Here is a 17010-nt window from a genome sequence, read left to right on the forward strand (position 1 = left end):
CAAATGGGGTGACAGAGTTAAGATGTAAAGTAGGAAGGTGATTAAGGAGGTAAGTAGCCATGAGAAAGGCGTGGTTCCAATATTGGAGAGGGATAGTGTTGTGGACATAAGGAAAAGACTAGTCTCCACAATAGAATGATGACATCATTCAATAGACCCATTTTGTTGAAAAGTATGAGGGCAAGATACACAATGTTGGATGGAAATCTTGGACGAAAAGAAGACATAGTATTTTGGATGGAAAGAACAAAACTCACTACCCTAGTCAATTTGGATAAAAATTATTTTACAATTAAACTGTCTTTCTCTGAGCTTTTGGGATGCAATACAATTAGAGAAAACATCTTGTTTATTGGTGATGGGATACAACTAGGTATGTTTGCTGAAATGATCAACGAAGAAGACATAATATTTATTCCCATTAACAGAAAGAAAAGGGATATGACCCTAAACATCAGCAAAAATTAACTCTAAAGGGATTCTATATTTAGACTGAGAGTGACTAATTGAAAAATGGTGAATGTTTCCTTGTTGACAGATAGTACATGTAGAAGGAGTTGCAGTGGTGAAGACTGATATAGAATGCTTGGAGACAACTTGCTTGACAATACGATAGGGTGGATGATGAAGTCAAAAATGCCAAACTTGTAGTGGGACACGTTGCTTGAAGAATAGGCAATGGTAGATAAAAACGAATAAAGCCCATCTTTAGTTTTGCCATGCAATAGAATTCTCCTCATAACATCATCATTTATAAGAAAATAACCCACATGAAACTCACTAAAAATATTATTATCATGAGTAAACTAGCTAACAGAAAAGAAACTCTTTGTAATAGAAGGGATGTGAAAAATATTTTTAAGGGTAAAGTTGGAGAGAAGAGTGGTTAACTGGGTAGATCCAACATTATTGATAACCAAACCTGTACCATTTTGGGTGTGATATATACCAACATAGGGTTCTAAGTGAATGGTTAGATTTTGAAGATCATTTGTAATGTGATAGCCTATGTCCAGGTACCGAATGATGTCACTAGTCAGTTGAGGAGCAGTGGCATAGGCAACTATGTTAGACTGAGTACTTTGAAAAGATATATAAAATTGGTGAAAGTATTTGATAGCAATGTGGCCAGTCTTGTCGCACATTTGGCCAGTCTTACCACATATTTGGCCATGACCATGACCATGACCTTTGTCACAACCTTTGCCAGGAAGAGCATTAGAGGAAAATAGCATTATTGATAAGTAGATTAACCATAACCATAGTTTTGGGAGGCATCACTTCGTGTTGCAATTTTGGCTGAACCAACAACAGTGTCAATAGCAACAGTATGTTGATCAATGTGTAGTTCGAAACTAAGCAGATGACTATAAATGTCCTCAAGAGGGGGGGATCCACACGAGTGGTGATGGATGTGACTAAAGGATCATAGGAGAAGTCAAGACCACCAAGCAAATATGAGACAAAATCATAATCATAGAGGGTTGACCTATGGCAACAAGGATGTCTGCCATAGACTTAATCTTTTGATAGTAATCAGTGATTGTAGTGTTGCCCTTTTCTATGCTAGAGAACTGGGTTTGAATATGCATCATACGAGTAGTGGATGTAGAGGTGAACATATGTTCAAGTGCAGACCAAATGTCACGCAACGTGGAGCAACCAACAACATGTGCAAAAACACCTTTAGACAAAGACAACATCTAGGTGCTAAGGGTCAATTGGTTCTATTGGAAACATCGAGCATATGTTGGATTTGGCATTTGCATGAAGTGATAAGAGGTTGTATCACTGAGAAACTTAGGAGGGCTAGAGATAGAGCCATCAACAAATCCATAAAGTTGTTCTCTGTGGAGGTAAGGTGCAACTTGGACTTTCCAAAGAAGATAATTATCTTTGGTAAGCTTAATAGTAATAAGGGAATGGAGATTAACTGGAAACAATGAGGCTACGGGATTAACAGGAAGAAACGAAGACAATGAAACAAGATCCATAATAGAGACACAAGTGTATGTATATCCAGTGATACCATAAAATAATATGGAACACTTTGAACTATGAAATTAATTCTCCCATAACTGAGAGTTGTAGAATTATATTTATAGGCACACTATTTTAGCAATTTAAGAATTGTAGGCTTATAATGATTGCTTGACATTGGAGAGCTTGTTAATTTTATCTTTATCACCAGAATGATTAGGTTTATCCTCATTACGAGCACACGACATTTCCCACAAAAAGCAGGGGTGTAACCATACGGTGCATATTCCTAGTGCCATGGGTTCTCTACCAAAATATAAGTTGGGATCAAGGGTGTCATACTAAGATGCTTGAAACCACCAATGATTACCTTTTGATTCAAAAAGTGGATACTCTAAACCATCAAATGAAATGAAACGATATTGGTTGGCCATAAAAAAAAAGTTTGTCTAATTTGATCATGTTGATTGACTAAATATTTCATATTTGGGGATATAACCCAAGACCTCATTCTAGACTAGAAATATAAACTTCTCAAAGTTCCATTCTTAGAATCGTAGGAGGACGTTGCTTAAAAAAACAACAAAAAATAAAAAAAAAAGAAGAAGAAGAAGAAGAAAGGAGGATTAGAAGATGGAGAAGACATTTTAAAACTTGAATCGACAACTTTTTTCTTAAAAAAATGCGTCAATTATTTTTTTCCTTCCAAATTATATAGTCCAAGTCCTTTCAAGAAATATAAATATTTAATAATTTATAACTTTTCTTGTGAAGCAACTAGGAATCGATATTTTTTCACATAAAACAAATTAGCATATTTCAACATATTTTAATCAATCCATACCAACAAAACAAACCATTATTATATCAAAAAGTTTTAATTTGTAACTATATAAAAATTTATGTAAATAAAAAAACACATATATTATAATCAGAACGAAGTAAAATAGGAATAGTAGTAAATTTTCATAGATTAATTACCTGTTTATAGAATTACCCGTTTATAGAAATTTTGGGGCACATTGAATTCGGTTTTGTAGAACATCAATAATCAACCATTCTAAGTTTAAATCCTACAAAATATTAAAATAAATATCACTATACACATCAATAATTAAAATACATGATTCCTCATGTTTTCTATGATCATATTGAAAATGTCAATAAAGTGTACTTGAGTTTATGTTGTTGAGTAAAAAAACAGTAGAAAAAAGATTAAAGGTTTGTATCATAATTTTATAAAATTGCATTAAAGAAGAATTCTAAACGTTGAAAAAGAGAATGACATAAGAGAACTTGAACATATGATAATTATGAGTTCTGTGTGTAGTTTAGTTTGAAAAATTAAACTTGATAGGAACAAAATCTCTTTGAAAATTAAGTGAGATGTGCAATTTTGTGTTTTCTTAACGTTGTTTAGGTTGATAAAATTGATAGTATTGTTTACTAATGGAATTTGAAGTTGTATTTAAAATGTATTATAAATAATTGGGTCCACGTTTTGGTGGGTATATAGTTTGATGCATGGTTATCAAATTGAGAAGGGAGGCTTTTGAATTTTGTTTGAACAAAAACTTGGAGGCATAATTAATGTACTTAAGTACAAAGGAATGTTTTCAAAGGTTTGGAGTACGGCCTCGGCTTGTCTTCACCTTTGAATTGAGGCAGCTTAAAAATGCAATGGATGAATAAATGAGCTATGATCTAGATGATTCATAAGGATAAACCATGAGAACATGTAAAATTTCAACAAAAATCCATTAGTTGAAACCCAATGCCCCAATTAATCCACTTCTAGGTAATTGAATCTATAATTGCTCCTTTTACTAAATAAATGGTGTTGCTTCAATGTGTTTAAACATTCTCACATGAACTTGAGAAATACCATTGGGAAGTCTTAAAAAGTTGAGAGGGCATTATTTAGCCCAAAGTACATAATGCTTAGGAACTCATAATGTTCTTCATATGTCCTAAAAACAAGTTTTAAGTATATCCTTTGGTTTAATACTAATTTGATGATAGCCCAACTTCAAGTAAAGGTTGGAGAATAATTGAGACTCATACAATTCATCCCATAACTCTTTTGCTGTTGAGTTTTATTTTTACTTTTTAATTTTTAATTTTTAATTTTTGCCTGAGGGCCACATAATGCTGCATATATATTCATTAACTACCATATTTTTTCTAACTAATAAAATTACAGATGAATAAGGACTTGGCTAGGCTAAATGACTTCAAATTATAGTAGTTCTTTAACAATTTTTTTTGTCCCTTTTGAAATCAAGGGTATATTTAGGGCATTGAAGAGCTTGGTTTTGCATAAAGTCTCAATTGGATTGCATGATCATCAGATATGCATGGTAGAAGTCATTTAAACTAAAAGGAGACATTTACATAAGATCTTAGCATAGATTGTAAAAGTTTCCAATTGTTTGTTGATTTTGAATCTTATAACTATTACAAATGTTAGATTTTCATATAACAAAAGAAGAGGAGAGCTAACTTATTCGAACAATTATCCGTCTCTTACTCTTCCGCTATATATGCTATAATTTTCAATCAACGATTATACTCTCAAGGGGATATACTTATTACAATTATGCTCTCTAACACTTTCCATCAAGTTGGGGCATTATATGTCATGTAAACCCAACTTAGAATAGATAAATTTTAATCGACTATGACACAACAACTTATGAAACAAATCTACAAGTTGATCACTAGACTTCTCAAAAGATTTATAAATATTATCTCTCAATATTTTATCTCAAATGAAGTGACAATCAATTTATACGCTTAGTCCTCTCATGGAACATGGGATAAGAGGCAATAAGCACTACAACTTAATCATCACAAAGTAACTAGAGAGGAGTAGGAGCTGGAAAGCTAATCTCTTGAAAGAAGTGTTGCAACCATATCAATTCACTAATAGCGTAAGTCATTACGTAGTATTCAGCTTCTACAGTACTTATGTGATATGCTTTTAATTTAGTAATGTTTAGAGATGATACATTTCAATCTTTTGGTAGTTGAGGGGCTCTCTCTCTCTCTCTCTCTCTCTCTCTCTCTCTCTCTCTCTCTATATATATATACATATATACATATATATATATATATATGATTTTATTGAATGTTCTAATGATTCAAAATTTTAATATTAATTTATATTATAACTAATTCTTAATATCATTTATTTATTTATTAGTCATTTATATTATAAATATGACAAGTGTTTACTTGTTATCTGTATAAATATTTAATGTATAACGACTCGAGTGAAATTCAATAAATGAGTTCTTTAACCCTTAGAGATGTCACCAAATTTCGAAAAGATTTCACGAATCTACTGATCGATTAGGTTTGAATCTGTCAGCTTAGTTAGATCTTAATCCACTATGGTGATAGAATTGCATTTTTATTTATTAAGGCACTTAGGAGTATAATTTTGAGAAACTAATTTTACCATTAGACTCAGAAATATTTAAGACTTTATGGTGTAATAAAAATTTTTCAAATTCTTCATGTGAATAGTAACACCAAGGAGAGCGCCATGTGGCAACCTGTTTAAACGATTGTCAGATTGCCATATTGAATGTCCTAATCCACTTAGAATCATTAGGATTACTTTTTGGTTGGACACATGACACAATCCTAGTCATTCATATGTTAGGAAACTTGTCACATGGAGATTGAAGTGTGATGAAATTGAGTGTGTATTGAGCTATGTGATCGTGCCACCTATGCAAAAATGGAAAAAATCTAGTTCAAGTATAACTGCGCACTAATATGTGCACTAATCTAATATGATTGGTCAAAAAATAGATTTTATTGAAAACAGTACTAATTTAGATTTTGAATATGAAGGAATTAGTATTAGTACGCGATTTTTCTTATACGTGGCAAAACTTTGCAAAAATACTATTCCACCAACCAAATACTATTTGGTCAACTAAAAGAGGGTTTCAATCCTAGTTCAATCCTAAACCATTGGAATCCAATTGAAGAACTAAATCCCATGTGTTGAGCATGCTTCTTCCTCTTCCCAAGGCCAAGCTATGGTTGTGCCACTCAATGGCTAGTCTTAATAGTGACTTGATGGCAATAATAAAAAAAGGCTACAACACTAGCTCATCCACTTGGCTAGACTGCAGTTGAAAACCAGCAGCTATGCAACCCATTTCTCCACATCTTTTCAGTTGCCACCCTTCCATCCAAGGGTCACTCAGGCCATCCTTTATGTTAGCCCTCTCTTATATCATATTCCCCTTACATTTCACCCCACACTTAGACACTTTTCCAGAGAAAACCAAGAGAGAGTTGTGAAATAGTTTCTGGATAGATTTTCTTTGCTTCATTCCACCTCCTTGTGAGTATTTTCTATGGCGTAATCCTACTTTATTTTGTTCTTCATTGAGTCTAGTTTATGTGGATGTGTGTTGGTGAAATCTTCATGGAGTTTTGATTGGTGAAAGTTTGGTTGGTGATGCAAAGGGGTAAGTGGTGACAGTTTTGATATTTGTGTGAAACTTTAGAAGTTTTATACAGTTTTTGGTGATACTTTGGATAGATATTTCTATGGTGAAGTGTTAACATGTTTATATGCAAGTTAGGATTGGATTTGTAGCATATTTGTATTTTAATAAAAGAGTTTTGCATGTTTGTAGAAATTGGATGACTCAAAATTGTTCCGTTTTGGTAAAGTTGTAATTTTTGGTTATAGAAACTTGATCTAATGGCTGTGATATTCATATATGTTGTTCTTGAGACTTTGATCTATGGATTAAGAGTTTATTTTGAAGGGTTATAGTTTAGATCTTTGATGAAATGTTGTTATACATGCAAGAGTTTGTTTAAAACTCAATCTAGAGGCTCTTAGATATGATATATGTTTTTGATGAAAATTTTACCAAGTCATGCTAGATTTAATTCTAAGATAAATTTAGAATTTGAATGTGAGGTATATGATTGTATTTTTTTGAAGAATTATTTCATGAAAATCAAGGATCTTGTCACTTTATTTCAAGTCCAAAGCATGCTATATTCGATTTCATGGTGTTTGTGCAAACTAATTGTTTAAGTGATATTTTGTTATTTAATCAAGCATGCTATTACTTAATTTTGAATGATGGACATGTTAAGAGATTTTTTATGGACTTCTGGAGTCTTTGGAGTTGATTTGAAAGTTTTAGACCAAAAACATCAATCGTTGGTTCTTTTTAACCTAAATTTGGTGTTTTGGCATTCTTCCTTGATGTAGTGATTTTGAGTTTTCATGAAATATATAAATTGGAATCTTAGCATAGAACTAAGGATGTGATTTTTTAAGATTGATAAATTCAGTTTTAAGCATATTAGCATGTTAGAAGGTCAAGTAGCAACAAAATGTAGTTTTGCCTAAAACATGAATCAACCAAGGAGTAGTTCTCATAGTTGTGTTTGGTTTTAATTTTTCTAAGTTGATATTTGGATTTAAGTCATGTTCATCTATAGTTCATGTTAAATAACTATGTATGTGTAACAAGGTCATGTTCATGTCACATCCTGCTATGTTCAAGTCAAGCCATGTCACGTTATTATCAAGTCAAGATCATGTCATACTATTTGTCAAGTCATGTCACGCATGTTTAAGTCCATGTCATGATACATACATTTCACTTTATTATCATACATGCATATGTATATTTTTGGTAGCTTAGTAGCTCACTTGCTTAAATTTGTAAAATCTCACTTGGTAGTCCCAATTACCATTCCCCCTAAAATGGTAGATGATGTGTTAGGATCTAGAGTATCCATGCTCAATCAATTGGATGAGTTCGAAAAGGCAACAGAGAGATGACGAGGAACTAATTGCATCGATGCTCCATTTCTTGGATGTGATTGTAGATATTATAGTTTAGCTGATTGACCAGCTCAGTAGTTTAATTCATTAGTTTTAGCTTGTTTGTATTAGGGGTGCACAGGAACAGAAAGAATTGGTCGGCACCGACAGGAACCGACGAGAACCGGTTGCCAAAGTTAGGAACCAACCAAAGCTGGTGGAGAACCGATCGGGAGGCAGTAGCAATTTGAAGAAACCAATGTAGGCTAGTTCAATTCCAGTTTGAATTCAGTTCAAGCATCCGAATCGACGGATCTATAATATATATATTTTTAAGTAATAATGCCGTTAAGTGAAACAACATCATTTTACACATACTGTTTGGAAAAAAAAAATTAAAGATGAAACGACGTCTTTTGGAATTAGGGTTCAAATAAACACCCCCCTCTTCTTCTCCCTCTTGATCTCATTTATCTCACTTTCTTAGTCCTCGTTCTCTAATCTCTCTCTCTCTCTCTCTCTCTCTCTCACACACACACACACACACACACACAGAGCATGACTGCAAGTCTGCGACCCTGAGTCTGTGATGATTGCATTCAGGTCTATGAGTCTCTATCTGTGTTCCTCCATGAGTCCATCAACCAATGTTTTTTGTATTTGTAACTTTGTGAATATGTAATGATTGCGTTCGAATGTTTATAACTTTGTTTGCATTCTAGTGTTTGTGTCATTGATGATTGCATTCGGGTGAATCTCTGTTTCTCATTCCTCTCTCTCTCTCTCTTTCTCTCATCGCACCACCAACAACATCAGCGAACCAACAAGAAGAAAATCGAGACTGACGTCGACGGTTTTCTTCCCCTTCACTAACCAGTTTCAATCAAGATAAACACATAATTTGCTTATTGGTGAGGTTTAGGTTTTGGACCGAAACCCCACCAAGACCTTTGGTTTTCACCCCTAGTTTGTATTTGTAAAGTGTTGTCTCTAGTACTTATTTTGTTACAGACATGTTGGACAATTGTAGTAATAGTTTGCGTATCTATTTATTTTAGATATATGAATCATGTTTATGTTTTTGAGGTATAGTAGCTTTGGTACATTGTGTATTGTTCAAAGAAAAAAGTTATTCGTTTCAAATACTGCATACTGTTTGATGCATATTAGGTGCACTTCATCTTTAACCGTCATGAACGGGGGTATGTGACCTTATGTTGCATGTCTCGATATTTCAAGCTCCGTCAAATTCCAAGCGGAGTTTGTAGGCATCACATAATGTGTTTAAGGATGTTTTAAAAAATAAATCATGAGTTAGAACCTTTTAATATAGTATGTACTTTTTATTGAGTATTGAGACTAAATTTGTTTTTGTATGTTATAAATATCCCATGGAAGATGAGTATTAGTAACAAGTTAGAACTAGAGCATGCCTTAATATAGTCCTAGTAAGTGTTGATCACATCGTTTTAGCTTTTAAGTTATAATGATGTAAAGAAATGAAGTATGGTCTGAGGGTTTGAGTTTCTTACAACTGATGGATATGTTATTACTTGGTGCTATGTTGATGTAGCATTCTTAACCTCTGGCTAAGGGGGTGTTACGAATTTTCAATTTCTTTCACTCCAAAGCGATCCAGTGCAAAGGTAAAAATGTCTAAAATCGGCTACTCTAGTAGAGATGATTTCTTTCTTCTATGAATTCAAGCGATTCAATTAGCACCATTCTGGAAAATCAGAAAAAACACACACACACACACACACACACACACACACACACACACACACAAATCCTTCTAAGTCTTATAGGTTGCCACTTCAATTCTAAATATATTCATAAGACAGACCTTAGTTATCTCGAAATCATGATCAAATAGCATGTACCAATTGCAGTATTGAAGATTCATTTGAAAAAAAAAAAAAAAAGCTGCTTAAGCTGGGTGTGAAGCCAACTTGTTACTCTGATGCTTTGGTTTTCTTGGCCTTCTCTTTCTCAAGCAAGTAAATTTTCTCTGCTTCAGGTATAGCCAACATGATTGTATGCAGTTTCAAATTCATCTCCTCAACCTTTTCCATGAGCTTGTCATTTGTAAACATCGCCAGAAAGATGCTTCGGATAGTTGCCCAGCTTTCTACCAGTGGTAAACCAATAATTACAGCAGAACCAATAGTACCCCATGCTATAGCAATCACTGCCCAGAATGTAAAGTACCCCTTACTGAATACTCCTGCATTATAAAAAATTGAGACAGTTATTAATCGAATATAGTTGGAACAATTGATTTTTTCCCTTTGAGCGGTTAGGACAATGGTTCTCTTACTAAATATATTATTCTTTTCTTAAATCAATAAGGCTATTGAACTCATTTACTGAAATGATTATTCAGTTTGAAGGGCAACAGCATTTTTTTGTCATAAAATGACAACAAAATCATTTTTTATACGATGGCATAGACTTTGAAAATGTTTTCTCTCAAAGTAGTTTCATGATCAAAGATTTTAAAGAACTAGCCTTCGCTTTCACGAAGTATATGTAATATGGCATTCAACTGCCTACTAATGAAATTTACCTGCTGGAAGGGAGAGAAGAGGCCACAATATAACAATCAAGACAGTAAAACCAACGCCCCATTTTATTATCCATGCTTTAGCCACCATCAGCTTTTCCTCATTGAACTCTTCTTCTGGCTGCTCACTCTTTTCTTTCTCAACCAGTGTGATCTGCTTAGTGGTATGCCAATCATAGTTTTGAGGCCACAAAATGCTACAAATAGCGTGAACAGATCCTCCAGTAAGTATAGAGACAAGATTTCCAGCCAACATTGGTGCATTTCGACCAGTTGTGTCAAGATTCACACGGCCATACTCTATTCTTGCAACTGAGAGCCAAGTGATTACTCCAAGAACACAACCACCAGTTGCACCGAGGATGGCACCACATGCATTGGCTTTCTTCCATAGAAGCATAAAAGCAATGGGAAGAACTGCTGAACCAATAAGCACTCCCATGGCAAGATACATCCAACCCAAAGAAACTCCAGCTTTGTTCAGTATTACTGCTAACATTCCCATAAAGCAGCCAAAGGTGAGGACAACACCCCTCGACACTCTAAGGATTTCCTTTCCACTTGCCTCTGGATTTATGTAAGTGCGGTAGATGTCATATGTGCATAATGAGGAAACTGCTATTAGCTCAGATGAACCAGCAGATGTCACTGCCCTGGTCAATTATAGAAGCAAGCAATAGTTAGATAGGATGTTGAAACATGCTTTTATTTGTGAATTCGGATTTAAATATAGAAAGGAACTATTAAGATTAAAAGAAAATGCAAAGCCTCCAGTATTCCTACTGTTACATTGAAACAAAAATATAGACTTTGGTGCATCTGTATTAAAGGATGTTGGCAGATCTAGTAGGAAATATAAGGCATTAAATACGTTGCATGTTACTCAAACACTAGGCTTATATAACTTTGAAAAATCAGAATATAGATCACCTGAGAACTGGGCTCAAAGAACAGTTAACAAATAAATAAACAAAAGAACAACCACATTTTTAAAATTATTTTATTTTCAGAAAGTATAAAATTTTGAAACGAATTCATTCAAAATGTGAAGTTCTGATTAAAAACATGCAATCACCATTGACAGATCGATGAGCTGGCCTTCCAGGTTTTCCAATGTAATTTTGAATCAAAAGATCAAGTTAGTGCAGATTTCTACTTACATGAAAAGCATAGTAAGAAGAAGAACAGATCCTCCTTTCCCCATTAAAGCTATAGCAGTAGCAGGAGGAACAAGTCCATGGCTTGCCTCACTTTCCGTAATTGGTAGATCAAGGGCCAGTGCTCCCAAACCCAGTGATGTCGCCAAAGAGAATGGCACCGCAAACCAGACCAGCCCACCCAACAAGTAGCCCTTATGAGTTGATGAAGGTCTTGCAGCGATGGCACTCACCCAATATCCCTAGGATTTTCTCTTTTGAATTATTAGAACAAATGAATAATAGCTAAATGCTAATATGGAAGCACAAAGGAAATGGATTCTCATCCAATTAGTAGTAAAGCTTACATTGTCAACAAACACAGTGCCAAAGTTGCCAACAATATTGATAATCCCAAAAATGAGACCACCTGAACTCAACATTGTCAAGTAAGACCCTTTGTAATTCCCACTAACAGGGCCACAAGATTGCCCACCATGGGAAACTGGCTCCTCACATGTTCTTGATTTGCTTGCTACCTCAACTAAATGGTTGTATATTACACTCGGGCTACCAAGCTCGCTGCTTGCCGTGTAAACCAAGTAGACAAAGATGACTAAAACAATATGCACTGAAGCCAAATAAATAAACAAAAGAAAAATAAGGCTAAAGCAACAAATAAATAAACATCAATCAAAGCTATGTAGGAAAAGTTACGAATATTCATGTAAAGTACCTATAACAGAATGTATATAGCTTGCCAAGAAGGTTGCTTTTAGTCCTCCAGCTAATGTGTACAAAATAACCCCAACTGGTATGAGAAAACTAGCAGCATAAATGTTCACTCCAGTAAGTGCATTTACAACGGCAGATCCACCAAGGAGCAACATTGCTGTTACAATAATATTAGTCAAAAAGCAGAAGGCAAGGAAGACCATGTGCGCGGCAGTCCCCCAACTGGCATTAGATGAAGATTATGATTACGTTAAGTGTAAAACAAGCTAGTAGAAAATTATTTAGCAAAGCATGAATTAATTAACCAAAAATAAAGAAATTAATAGTACACCATATCGATAGGTTTGCCACAAGTATGCTACGTACCGAGCTTTCACAATTTCACAAACAGTATGAGCATGAGGAGCCTTTCTTTTAATCTCTATAGCCATTACACCAAAAAGGAGTACCTGCACACAAAAAAATACCAAGATATATTGAGGAAAGTAAACCCATTACTATCTACTTACGACAAAAGTTAAGAGGATTCAAATATTTTCAACAGTTTACAAGACGGAAATTTTGTTCAACATGCCTGGATGGTAGCTCCACTTGCATACCAGAAAGGTCCACTAACACCATACTCCCAAGCGACATTGGAACTTTGCAAAATCGTAGCAGCCCAAGTCCACTTCATAAGTTTCCATTAAAATTTTATAAGCAGAATATGAGGTGAGAGGTCCATCTAAATATGGAATAAGCAGCAATACGGGAATTACCTGAGATACAACCACACTAGCAATAAGTCCCGTTTTAATGTTTCTCCCTGCAGTGTTGAACCATTCAGACGTATGGCGGGATCCAACATAACGCTTTTCCAGCCATACCTGTCCCCACAAGTTAGTTTATAGTCAAGAAACAGACTAATATAAAGGGGGAGTGATAATACTGGCTGTAGGTTTCAAGAATAAATAATGAAATTTCCAAAAGATGGCAGGGAAAAATAATAGGGGCTTCTATATCATGGACAGAATGAAACAGAAAATGCAAAGACTGTTCCCCACACACTGGCACGCATGTACCACTTGAGGGCAGAGCCTCAATACCAAACTAATTGAAACAAATTTGGTCTTCTATACTGAAAAAAAAAAAAAAAAAAAAAAAGCACCACCATCTTGTTCCTTGGATAGTTTCATTAGAGACACGAACAAAAATGAGTTTTGAAAACATGTTTTATTAGGATTAATTATCCTTGGAATTCTGAAGGGAAAACCCTTTAGTAACCTTAGATTTTAAACAACAGTATCATTAGGAGTACAAAATAGGAGTTTAGGGACTGATTTGAAAACCAAGTTCTGAAGTTTAACTGGAGAGGGAGAAGAGAAAGGGAACTGGAGGAATTTGGAGAAAAAGTCTTCAGAAGTAGAGACTCGTACCAGGCCTTTCCTAAACCTGAGATAGATAATTAGACTGAAAATTTTTTATGGCATGTCTTACAATGAAAACACAAGAATTCATTGTACTGCTTATAAAGATGTGGGTGCTATATGGGTTATAATCAGTAAGAGAGGAAAACATACTCAATCTTTTGAAAATTGGTTAATATTTGCATAGTAACATATATAATTACCAACCTAACCCAAACTAGAAAACAGCTTCATTTCTTAATTATCATTCAGACACACCTCGCCCCCAAGAAAAAGACGAAGGAAGGCAACCAGTAGAGTAAACTTAGAAAGGAAGATGACTGTTTGAATTAAAGTATCGCTTGAAATAGAAAGTACAGATCACAACTAAGACTACCAGTTTGTTATCAACAATACAGGTAGGCTGGAAATGAACAAGGCTACTGGACAAGCCGCTCGAGATTGGCTTAATCAAACTTGAGTTCAACTCGATTTGTTTATTAAATGAGCTATTTGTGAACAAAATTATAATTGATTATTAAACATATAAATCCATAAGAAACTAACATAGTATCCTCAAAGTAAGAAAGTGTAAATTTGTAATAGTGAGAAAAGGGTAGACTTTGGGACTTCTTTTTTTCAAGTTATTGTACGGGAAGAAAATGGATAATGTAAGCTGTATATGAGTTCTAGTTGACGAATAAACTAACGCGTAAATATCCAGGACGAAGAAGCAAAGATTGCCTTCACAATAATTAATTCTAATGAATTAGAAGTTTGTGTGATGTAGGACTACAAAGTCTTGAGAGGAAAGCAGTAGAAGAAGATTAGAAGCCGAGGAGGTTGGAGAAGAGAGGAGTACAAGAAGCAATAAAAGCACGGGAGAGGGAGAAGAAAAGAAAATCACTTTCTCAGAATTCTATTCCACCATAATATGTAAATTGCCTCTATGGGAGGTATACGCTTCAAAACAAAAAAATTGAGACTCACTCTAAACTAGGATTTAAATTCGACTAACAAACTAAACACTACGAAATTCGGTCACAACTGAAAACAAATCCGAACTCGACTATATTTATACAAATTACTCTAAAAAATATCAATGATCTAAAACTATTTATCCATATTCAGCATCGTTGTGTCACAGTCTTGAATGCGGCTCTTTTTGAACTCCATAAGTGTACTGGTGATCAGGCCAATACATAAACTGGTGTAAGAAAGTAAAAAATCGATTAAAAATGAACTCCCATAGCATGCCCACAGTAGACTTCAGTATATTTAAGCAAGACAAGAAGATAATAATTAAGATCCCAAGAAAAGAGTAGAGAAAGGAATCCATCTAATGGCATGCCCACCAGGAAGGATGTGAAAACAGCGAAGAAGGCACCAAAACCAAGAATAACTGAGTATCCGACACCTTGACTAAGCACTGGTTTCCCTTGAAAGAAACTGCTTTGTCTCACACAGCCAGCGTCAGAGACATGGTAGTAGTTGCCCGAGAACCCCAAGGGTGGGCACTGTGATTGAGTCGTATCCATGAGGCAAGGCGATTAATTACTGGTGGTGGTGGTGCTGCTGCTGCCTCCTATATCTGTCTCTCCTCCATGTTTTTCTTTTGTATATGTTTGAATCTTCTTGGATGGGAGCGCCCGAAAGTCAAATCAAGAAGAAGGCATCTACTAGTGCTGCGTTTGGAAGCGCAGCTGAACTTATTTATGAATACTAATAAATTAAGATAATGAATTATTTTATATAATTATTTAATATAAATTTAAATATATTTAAATATTAATATAAGTTTAATAATATTTATAAAAAATTGAAAAAAATTGATAATCTTATGTGTAAATAGTTATTGAGTTAAAAAAAATTATAGATTTTATGTGTAAAAAAATTTTTAATTAATATGAATTTAATAATTTTGAGGGTTATTTATTTAAATATTAAATTTAATAAAATTAAACTAAACTGAATATTTTAACTACCAAACTAATCCTAAATAATATTTTATTGGATCCCATTATTCCAACTATGAAACTTTTTTCTTCTTTTAAAAATAAAAAGATATTTGTAAGCCTAAAATACAAACAGTGCACTGTTGCAGATACTTGCCACGCCACGTCTACTAATATATATTATTTTGAATATTTTATAAAAATTCTATTCATCATTTTACATATTATATTTTTTTTATTTTTTTCTTTTACTAAATATTTGATATATAGATAATGAGTAAAAAAATTCAATTAGTTTAAAAAGAATAAACTAAAAAAAAAATTAAAAATTAAAAAAGAAAAAATATAGTGTATAGTAAGGAGAAATGATGAGTAGCAAGTTTCTTATAATAAATCTCTAAATACGAACTAGATTTATATGTATAACAATATTTGCAAATATATTTATCATTCAGACTAATCAATATAGTTGTCACTATCTTGTAGGGGTGTACATAAAATCGAAAAACTGATGGAAACCAACCACGTTATGTTGGAACCGACCAAAATAGGCGAAAAACCAATTGGAGGTCAAGCGAAAATTATATAAACTGATGTCAGTCAGTTCGTATGCGTAAAGAACCATTGAACCGACCGACCGACCCACTAATATATATATATATATATATATATATATCTTTTTTATACATATAGAAAACGACGCCATTTCACTTAAGTAAAATGACATTGCTTTGTTCCCTTTAACTCTGTAAAAGGAAATTTGAACGGTGCTGTTTCGTATTAGGGTAAACGCCCCCTCTTTCCTGTTTCGATTTCAGTCTCACACTAGCAGCCTCTCCTATGCTCTGCCGAACTGCCGCTGCTATTCCAGCCTCTATGTTGCCGCATTCCCTTCATCAGATCGAGACCGTCGTGACGTCGTCCCCTTTCTTAGCTGCCTCTGTACCCTTTCTCAGCCCGACACCATCACACCGGACCCTTCCAGTACTGCATTTAGCCATTTAGGCTTTTAGCAAGTTAAAAACCCTAAGTTACCGTAAATATAGTGATTCTTCTATTCTTTTTCCTTTTCATTACTTATTCCTAGTTTATTGCAATTTGCTTTCCTAGTTGGATTTGGAATTTTGGAGATTGTAATATTTAATTTGATTGATATTTAAAGAATGATAGAATTTTGGAATTTTGCAAATAAATTTGATATGTTGGTCGACAAGGAATTAGAATGAATGCATATTGTAGTATATACTACATAGATATAAAGCTCCTTTTTATATATTAGACCACTGTGCTCAACAAAAGCTCCATTAGACCAGGTTGCTTCAAAGAGCTAGTGGAGAAGCTGATGCCTATCTGTGACTAGGAAGTATTGGATACTTTTGCTGTCATGGCCAGGAGTATATGGCATCAGAGGAATCAATTCATTTTTAAAGGCTTA

At 34.2% G+C, this 17010-nt stretch overlaps 1 protein-coding gene and 1 non-coding gene across 2 annotated transcripts; both read right to left on the reverse strand.

The window, feature by feature from the left end:
* Positions 1-1347: 1347 nt before the first annotated feature.
* LOC122293073 lies at positions 1348-1485 on the reverse strand. Its single transcript, XR_006237130.1, has one exon. It is a non-coding gene; the product is annotated as a small nucleolar RNA Z247 (small nucleolar RNA).
* Positions 1486-9588: 8103 nt separating this feature from the next.
* Positions 9589-15310, reverse strand: LOC122292509 (urea-proton symporter DUR3). The gene is made up of 9 exons (XM_043100901.1): positions 14976-15310; positions 12994-13101; positions 12810-12905; positions 12602-12684; positions 12237-12457; positions 11869-12131; positions 11525-11763; positions 10368-11017; positions 9589-10025 (listed from the first exon to the last, which is right to left on the reverse strand). The coding sequence occupies exons 1-9, from the start codon at positions 15156-15158 to the stop codon at positions 9754-9756; spliced, it is 2115 nt and encodes a 704-aa protein (XP_042956835.1). The 5' UTR covers positions 15159-15310; the 3' UTR covers positions 9589-9753.
* Between the last annotated feature and the right edge of the window lie 1700 nt (positions 15311-17010).

Source organism: Carya illinoinensis, chromosome 13, assembly GCF_018687715.1.
Source record: "Carya illinoinensis cultivar Pawnee chromosome 13, C.illinoinensisPawnee_v1, whole genome shotgun sequence".
Classification (NCBI taxonomy): Eukaryota; Viridiplantae; Streptophyta; class Magnoliopsida; order Fagales; family Juglandaceae; genus Carya; species Carya illinoinensis.

Bases quoted from the DNA above. Each gene is read 5' to 3' on its own strand.
- LOC122292509 (XM_043100901.1), bottom strand. From the start codon at position 15,158: ATGGATACGACTCAATCACAGTGCCCACCCTTGGGGTTCTCGGGCAAC. The intron at 12,458-12,601 runs GTACGTAGCATA...ATCTAATGCCAG, and splicing joins TGTGAAATTGTGAAAGCTCG to TTGGGGGACTGCCGCGCACA. The intron at 11,018-11,524 runs GTAAGTAGAAAT...ATAATTGACCAG, and splicing joins CTTCTTACTATGCTTTTCAT to GGCAGTGACATCTGCTGGTT.